The following is a 9,378-nucleotide window of genomic DNA, read 5'->3' on the forward strand; positions in this document are numbered from 1 at the left end:
TGATGATGCTTCTTACTCGATGCAGTCAGGGGTTGTGTTTGTCTGTTTGAACCTCAGAACAGTTGGAACGTTTCCATGATCACCAGAACAAGGTGGAGATCTTGCCACAAGCGACCGCTTGGGGGCGGCTACAATATGACTTATTATTGTGGCACCCCTGCGCCTTGGAAGAGCAATTGTTGCCAGACAGGTGGCAGATTGAGCACACTATGACCCGATAGTTCTTAAGACTAGAAAATAATTTGATGATATACTTCCGTGTCGCACAAAATATTTGAGGAGAACACCATGCGAGGATTGGAATCACGTCAATCGCACATACGCGGATAGCATTGGCATAAATTCGTCGGTAGTATTTTGAAGACACGAGGTTTCGTCCGTAGTGGCTAACGACATTACGCCTACTAGCCGCTGAAATGTGTGCATGTTGTAGTAGACTGGAAGTGTATGTGCATGTATGGGTGCACTGGTTTGCATGTTGTAGTAGACTGCATGGAAGTGTATGTGCAAGTGCAAAGAGGACACGTGCATCCGCGTGCTCCGATGATACGACCGACCAGCAGAAGGACCTCGTTTCATAATGACGAACAAGCTGGGCTTAGATGGGTCACCGGAAACAACTACGACGGAAGACGTACGTATGCGTCACTTCCTTCCTTCTTTCCTTCCTTCCTGTGGAAGGAAATTTCTTCTGCATTGATCCGGCGTCCTGCCACAAATACTCGTATATTCTGCCATAAGAATGAGCTACATTTCACACTCAGGGTTTGAGGTGAAGCCCGGGGCAACAAGTCAAAGACTTGACGAGGCCCTGGCGCCTATAAGCTCCACTCAGTCTTCGCACTAGAAGGCTTATACCCCTGTAGTACCCATGTTACACACTCTAAGAAAAAAAAGGAGTACTTTTACTCCTTTTGGGGACTAAATGCATTGCCACAAAAAAATAGTCCCTTTCGGGAGTAAATGCACGGGAGTATATGAATGTCACAGAGTGGAGACTGCATTTCACGCGCTGTTGTAAGAGTCTCAAGCACATAATTCGTGTGCAGGCATGAAAATACTTTGAAGCAAATTGTCAACCGTGATATATCGAGTGATATAAAATCTTGCGCCATACATAGGGCACAAATTGCGAAGAAAGATGCGCTAACTGTTTCTTACTCTGTGTGGCTGGAATATTGCTACGTTGGCTGAGTTATATAGCCTTATGTCCTTCAAATTGACCAAGGGCACATATTTACGTAGACTGTTGCATTCAGGAGACCATTCGCGAAGTTCAGTGACAATTTCCAGTCCTAGGGAGTAAATGTCGGGACTAAATGTCGGGTTAGGGGACTAAAATGGGGAGTAATTGCGGACTAGGGGAGTAGAAGCTGCAATTACTCCCCGTTTTACTCCTTTTTTTCTTAGAGTGCACGGGCTGCCTTCGATGACCGTTGAAGCTAACTGCCTTGGAAAATGCGCGCAGCGCCAGTAACCGCGTAATGTATCAACTTTTATAAGGGCATATTGAATCCAATGCTGCTTGACAAGTTAACACGATACACGCTTGCTGGCGCTGCGCGCGTTTTTCAAGGGTTTCAATGGTCGTCGAAGGAGACTGAAAGCTCCTTCTTGTTGACCAGATGCCATACAAGTGTACTCGGTGATAGCGGTGCCCGTAAAGGAGACATGGCTAGGATTAGACAGAGAGGACCTGTGCGCCGTCGACGTTGTGCTGGCCGGTGGTGGCGACACGGCGCGCCGAAATCCTGCAGCGATGTTCTTTGCGCGTTGCATGTCTGGGCCAAGAATGATATATATATATACTAGTAGTATATATCCTCCTTGGTCTGGTCACGAAGGAAACTTTAATTCAGTTTTGTGCTTTTCGTTCGTCTGTACCACCTTGAGGATCAGAACGGGCTCTCTCATATTTACGAATTTAGATATATTTCGTCTCATGGCAATTGTCCGAGTGAAACTGGACCGAGTAGAACTTACCTTCCGAGAAACAAACAAAATGGATGAAGTTGTGATATGTTCCGCATTTATGACCCACTTCGTAATAAGAAAACGCTACAGGCAGTTAAATGGGCGTCCCCTGTACATCAGAATGACCGATGAATCCGTCCCTGTGGATATCACTGACAGTGTTCCATCATTGTCGCTCGGTATAATAAGACTTGAAAATGCATATTCATTTTTCGATTTCCTTATCACCGTATGGGGACATAGAGCCCTCGCAGCTGGGCTTGACTATTGTTAGAGATCTGCGCGGGCATGTAGTCGTTCTCGACCCGCACCGCATCCGCAGACACTGTCTCCCAATCCGCACCCGCACGAGTTTTTGTCGAGCTACCCGCACCCGCGGGTGGTGCGGGTATATGCGCAAACCAACACTACAGGGGCGTGTAGCAGAGTTGCACAAGTCAGAGTACTGCAGCGCAAAGAAGAAAAATGCGAAAGCGTTGTGGACGTTTAATCTCACTTTACATTTGGTACATCAAATGCATGACACATAATCGTTGAAAGAACGGTAATCAATTATCATAAAACGCTCTGGAAGTTCAGACAATCCCAGAGTGCTTAACGCCGCTTTGAACTGTGGGAGTTTACTAATACGAAAGAAACGGGTGGCCTCCAAACTGTTCCGGTTTCTCCCCTACCGGTCCGTTGTCCACGACGTGTCAAGGTCAGCGAAAGTGAAATGTGAACACAGGGGTGGCATCCAATGTATTGCTCCGTAGACGAAAGCGTGCTGAGCGAACGCAATGCATCCTGGACAGGTCCTGGTCGCACGTCACAGCAAACGTCAAGGCGCACGTGACCTTAAAGATGGCGGCGCCCGTGATCGGCGGCCAAACCGTTTGTAAACATATGCGGTTGTTGTTTCTGGACGACGTTTTGGAGGTTTTTGGATCACGGTAATTATTTTTATCCGATAATCTCGCAGTAAAACGCGCAATTTTACACATAAAGCCTCGTATTGTTGATAACTTCCAAAGATGTGATGACGACCGCGCGTTAAGACTTACCGAGCCGATGCGATGTACTTAAACTAAGGTGACATGGGCTACCATGTTGCGGAAGAAGCACCGCATAGTTTACGCTGGTAAAATACGGTCATCTCTTGGTGTTATGACGGCGAAAATATGTCGGTAAGCGGCAAAACGACACGTAAACAAAGTCACATGACCTCAAAATGACGTTTTCTATGACGTGCGACCAGGACAAGATGGCAGTTTAGCCAAAAGCACCCGCTTGAGGGTAGTTACAACAATGGCGGGTTTGTGTCACCCCTGTGAATGTGAAGGATCATTCTTCGTTCCCCCGCTCAGCAAGCTCCCAGGATGCAATGCGTGCGCAAGGAGCACTGGGATTTTCTGAACTCGTCTATTGTGCGTCTGTTTCGCGAAGGAGCATGAACGCGGGTTCCCGCAGGACCCGCGGCAGCAACGCGGGCGGGCCCGAACTTCACAAAACCTGAGACAAGGAGCAAAAAGGAATACACACAGCACGTTCCTCTTTGCGCTTGTCTCAGGTTTTTCGTAATTTCACTCTGTACCAGCTCGCCTGCGCACCCTAGCACTTTTACCGTGGATGGACCCGAACTGTACTCGCGACCCGCATGGAGTCACATTTTGTATCCGCAATCCGAGATTAGTCCAGGTATCCGCGAGGGCCTGCGAGTACATCCGCCAGCGCGCAGACCCCGACCTGTTATTTGTTAGAGCCATCTCCGTCAGAGGAACAACTATAGTATCACGCCTGCCACACTGCTATCGGAGTACCGGTCTAGTACCAGGAATGTCAAACGTCTTTAGTGGCCGAGACGTACACAGGGCATGGCAGCAGGGGTTCCCGTATCAGTCATGGCGCTTTACGAACTTGGAAGAGTTCTTACGTATATCAGTGAACCCTCGTTAATATGACCACCACCGTTCCTACCGATTTTTGGTCATAAAGCGAATTGTCATACTAACGAGAAACGCACAATCCGCTCACCTCAGAGACCTCTTCGTTCCAGCCATTCTAAGGTGCACAACACCAGCAGCAGCACAGTTTTAAGCACTACAGTGCTTTGGCTGTCCGAAAAGCGCTACGAGTAATTCCGAGGTCAACAACACCAGGAATCATCCCAAACCTTGGCGCCCTAGAGTCACAGTACCGGGGGAAGTGGGCACCCCCGGGTACAGTGACTCTATGGCGCCCTACTTCAAGACGTGTCACCCTCTGCCTGAGGTATGTGTATAGCCTCTCCTTGGGGCTACTTTTCGGATCATGTGACGTGGTCATAATAACGAGAAGATAATACCTGCGTTTCACCCTGCTTGCGAGCAAAATCTCAGTCATAGTCGGATAAGCGGATTGTCATACTAACGAGATGGATTTACATGGCGGCGGAACAGTTCCCAAGAAAAACGGTCATAAAGTGAGTATGTCATATTATCGGGGGTCATATTAACGAGGGTTCACTGTATTTGCACTCCCCTATTTCGTTCTCTCAGCTTTCCTTCTGGCATCTCTCCTTACGATTTCTGTGCATTGTGCAGTACGTGGACATCTGGCAGAAGGCAGACGAAGAAATTCAAGGCCTGGTGGGCGTCATAATGGTTGCGCTAATATGCGTCGTGGTAGGCGCCATATTGCTGCTGGGCTGCCTTTATCTCACGCTAGAGATCTGCAAGGACTTGAGGCACAACTGCCTCGTTCTGTGGGATTACGTCACCTGTAGGGACCCACGTAAGAGGTTACCATGCTCTCCTATTGATGGTTAATGTATAGTGTTGTTGGATGGATTATTCGGAACTGAACAGTGACAGATATACGGTCCCATGGGGGTATATAAAGAGAGGAGGTGACATGGACAGGTCCTTGCCAGGCGTCATTGGAAACGTCAATACACACGTGACCATAAAAATGGCTTTCTTCCACTCCCTTATCCACCAATGAATTACGTCCTTTTGCGCTTTACCGCGACTACGGTTGTCAATCCTGAGCCATTTTTGCAGCCCCGGCATTTCGGGACTTTCTGCTGTCAATCCCGGGATCCCGGGATGGGATTTCGGGATTGTGACGAGTTCAGATGGTGCTTCCATGTATAGTCCTGCGCGGGTCGGAATTATCGGACTCGCATCTGAACCGTACCCGCATGTTCAAATCCGCACCCGACACGGAATCCGCGTCCCGTTACAAATTGAGTCCCGCATCCGCGCCGCAGGCCGCAACGCGATGAACGTTGACCCCAGCAAACCATATACATCCCAGGTACATCCTGGCGATATCGCAAATTGGATGTTAGGATATCCATGGGAGCTTCACAGAGAGCCCGTTTACCTAGAAAGTACATCCATGCGACTGCCAGATTCCTACTGTTTTTACATCCCAGAACCGTCGCATAGACATCTATTTTGGATATTTGGATGTCCGTGGGATATTTTAAAATTTATGCTATTCTTGTGTTGAATCAATTTGAAATTGATAGTGATTGATTGCTATAGCACATGAATGCTGCACACACTAATTAAACAAAAAGGAATATACTTTTGGCAGCACACCCCACTTGGGGAGGGGTCAACTTTCAGCCATAATTCGAGACCAATGCTGACCGCGCGATAGTAAATGAGCTTTTGCCTTTCACCATATATGACTGATATAAGACGCAGGCTCCCTTTTTGGTCCCTCCGCCTCGTACGCGGATTTCAAGAGGTACCAGAGCGAGCATACACTGAAATATAAATTGTTGGATTACGTTCATCAAGTGTATCGTGGCGCATCACGTTTGCAACGGTGACAACGTCTTTGCAGTTAACTTGAGAGTCTGCAAACGACGTCAGCGTATAGCTCCGAGCGTTCCTTACACCCCATCCAGGCAAATATCATGTTTTTAACTCAAGCTACCTTGTATAAAGTGATTACTTGGTAGATAAAGCAGTAAACCTACAATTCTTCTCCGTTTGCTTACGTCACGCCACTAAAGGTCACGTGTCCTAAATGTCTCCGAAAAATAAAGCGCGCTTGCGCCTTTCTTTTTACATCTATCAGATGTCCAAGGGGTATAGAAAGTAAGACACTTTTCGAAGTCCCATTGGGGACGTACAGGTAACGTCGCAAAGACGTGGCGGACATATGCGACGTGTGCAACCTTTGTGGGACGTACTTGGGATATTTCTGATTTACTGGGACGGGTAAACAGATAGAGGTCTGGTCTATGCCTGATGATTAGGTGTGTCTGTGTGCGTGGTTTCTTGTACGACATCAGCGCAGGGGGCAACAAGGTGCAAATGCGTGTTGGTTTGTTGTTGTTGTTGTTGAGTCCCGCTACACTTGAAGTAAAAATAAATATTACTTTATAATTTCCTCAAACGGTTTAACATTCCACTTGAATGAAGAACAGCAATAAAAAATAAAGAAAAAGAAAAACGAATGGAAAGAAACAAAACACTAAACGGTTTACAACACCGTCGCTGCGTGCTTATGACATTGTACAATGATTAAAACACGACCTGAGGAAGCTCATAGCGTCCAGTGTGGTGTCCCCCAGTTCGGAGCGAATTTTTGCGCAAATACTGGCTGCCGAACTGAAGGTTCGTTCAGTTCCTGCGCTAGAAGAAACGACAGTCAGCAAATATCTGTACGCTCGTGTAGGCAGCGGTACTCTGCCACTTCCAGTCATAAAGAGTGCAATTTCCTTACGAAGGATCGAGTAAGTCTCTGCCTGATGGTTCTAAGGTCTTTGAATTTCCTGTCACATTTGCTCGCACGAAATCCCGGGATTCTGGGACGTCAAAAATTAGCCGGGATCCCGGGATTTCGAGATTCGGGATATCCCGATTGGCAACCCTAATTCCGCGACCAGCCGCCACAAAATATGTAAACCGAAACCAATTAATTACAGCAACAACTGACCCGCCCCGGTGGCAGATTTTTCACAGATTTGGCACAGGTCGGAATACTTCTACTGGTGGCTCTAGTGCCCAAATAATTAGGGTTAAATTGACGACTATACGATCAATTGCCCAGCTGAATCAAACGCGCGCGCGACTAGGAACCACCTTCGTTCGTAGAAACATAGATGGCGCCACGTCCCAGTTTCGAACCGGTTTCGTCGTTCCGTGATTTCGTGACGCTGCTAGCATTAGCCGTGCTGCTGTGTTGTCCATGAATGGCGAATTCGGGCGGTAATTTCGTGGCAATAACCGGGCGGAATCCGGTATAACCCGAAAAAGTTAAATTATACGGTATAACTTAAATGTAAAAACGAAATCTATGCGGCACTCGTACAATTTTTGTCACAAATAAAAACGAACACCTCGCGTAATGCTGCAGGTTACCGCGTGCTCGTCAAGTTGGCCAGGGAGTCCCAGGTTCGAATCCCAAGCTATGAGAGATACCGCAGGTGGAAAAGAGGAAGAAATCCTTCTGGTGCGCCTGAGGATCCGACTGAGGCACTCGCCGAGGAACAGCAGCCACTCATCCCGGAAGAAGTGGTGGACGACGACGACGACTAATGAAGAGACAGGCGTCCATCGCTTGTGCAAATATACGACGGAAACGTATTGAAATACGGTGTGTTATTTTATCCGCTCGCGACAAGGTGATGCTTAGTTTGGTGTTGTGGCTAACGGTAATGGTTTGCACTGATGACGTATAGAGCACCATGTTTTTTCTCGACGTGGTTTCGTATCTGGACGATGAAAAAGCACTTTTGATAGTTTTTACAAAATCAATCAATCAATCAATCAATCAATCAATCCTATCAATTCATCCATCAATCAATCAATCACTTTGGTCGTGACTCGTGAACTGCATGTAACGTTGTCCTAGTGTTTATTTTCTTCATTCTTTCTTTCCTTTTCCTTCCTGTTTTTCGATTCCCCCGTTTTTTCTTTTTTCGTTCCTTCCTTTGTTTCGATTCCCCGTTTTTTCCTTTTTTCTTTCTTTCCTTTGTTTCGATCCGCCCTTTTTTCTTCCTTTTCTCTTTCGTTTTTCTCCTTTTCTTTCCCTTTTTCGGAATAGCAAGCCGGCTCTTGGCCTGGTTAACCTCCCCTTTCTTTTTTTCTTAATAAACATATACCCCCCCCCCCACACTTTTGGTCTTGGTTTGAGACTTGGTACTATGGTGCAGATACATACATGCATGTTTTGTACGTTGTGGCATATTTCAATTGAAGTAATCGTATAGTAGTAAGTAACTGCGAGAAAAAAACAAAGAGAGCGGGGTGAGGAAAGGACCTTGAGCGATTTCACTTGAAAGTGCACGAAAATTAAGTGCATATTTTCCTCTACTTTCAAGCGCGAGAGCTTGCTTACTTCGTTTTCGAGGACCATTTTGCCGGTTTCGGGACGGCGTTCGGTCGTCTTTCGTGAAAATTCTGTCGTCTGAATCGAATATTTTCCATGAACCGAATATTTTCGCTGGGGTGGGGTGCGGCGTTCAACCCGTACGCACTGGCTTCCCCATCCTCCATGACCAATGGGCCGTACTTCGCATTCGCCACATTACCCTTATGAAGACGGGCGGCGTTCACATTTTAATCGGCATGATGCAGTGCCGAACTCTCAGGTCCCCCAAGGTCGCCATTTTCCCATGTATTTGTTCCTATCCCGATGCGTGCAATGCCGGAGGCTGATGATGATGATGATGATGGCGGCTGCCCCTTTGTAGCGGGTGGACAGCACAGCATAAGTTGTACGTCCTAGCCTTAAAATCCTCAAGTGTCCGAGTTCCAATCCTTTCAAAAGGTGCCCTGGCCACTTTCTTGCCACCAGTTTTCTAGCCGTCTTTTTGTTATTTCAATGTTCCTTTCGAGACCAATTCCAAATCCCAGTGCTTGGGTCAGGGTTTCTGAGACGGATTGTGGCGCAATCTTCCGGCACTTCAGAACAACATGTTCCATAGTCTCCGTCTCATCACCACAGATGGCGCACTCTGTCGTGCCTGGCTGGTGCGTGTGCGTCGTCCGATTGTTGATTCTTGCCCACCATGTCTTCGTGCGAAGTACTCCCGCGCGTGCTTCGAAGAGGAGGCTGCTGCCCATTGCGTTATCATAGAATCGTTCCATTCTGATGAAGTCTTTCCCTTCCGCGTACCCCCTCAGAGCAGGTTTCGCGCCAAGGCTTCCAACCCATTTGCTGGTTTCCCATCGCATTACCGCCTCCTTGATCTCCCGCAACGGGTACGGGGCTTCGTTTAGGGTCCTCTCCGTTAGGCCTATTTCCCTCAACGACCTTTTGAATTTCTTTCTCCACTGCGAATTGAGATCTTTGAAGACCATTGCTCTGTACAGTCTCTTAACTATCCACGAATCGGGGAGTGTTCGAATTCGGTCTTCGTATGTGGTCTTGGCTTTAATTTCACGGGCCGCGAAGCTCGACCATCCAACATCACCCTGT

The 9,378-nt window shown here is 47.5% G+C and overlaps 1 protein-coding gene across 1 annotated transcript; it reads left to right on the forward strand.

Annotated features, from left to right (window-relative positions):
- Positions 1–555: 555 nt before the first annotated feature.
- On the forward strand, positions 556–7,542 carry LOC135384235 (uncharacterized). Its single transcript, XM_064613447.1, has 3 exons — positions 556–634; positions 4,536–4,725; positions 7,312–7,542. The coding sequence occupies exons 1-3, from the start codon at positions 581–583 to the stop codon at positions 7,491–7,493; spliced, it is 426 nt and encodes a 141-aa protein (XP_064469517.1). The 5' UTR covers positions 556–580; the 3' UTR covers positions 7,494–7,542.
- The last annotated feature ends 1,836 nt before the right edge of the window (positions 7,543–9,378 follow it).

This window comes from Ornithodoros turicata, chromosome 2, assembly GCF_037126465.1.
Source record: "Ornithodoros turicata isolate Travis chromosome 2, ASM3712646v1, whole genome shotgun sequence".
Classification (NCBI taxonomy): domain Eukaryota; kingdom Metazoa; phylum Arthropoda; class Arachnida; order Ixodida; family Argasidae; genus Ornithodoros; species Ornithodoros turicata.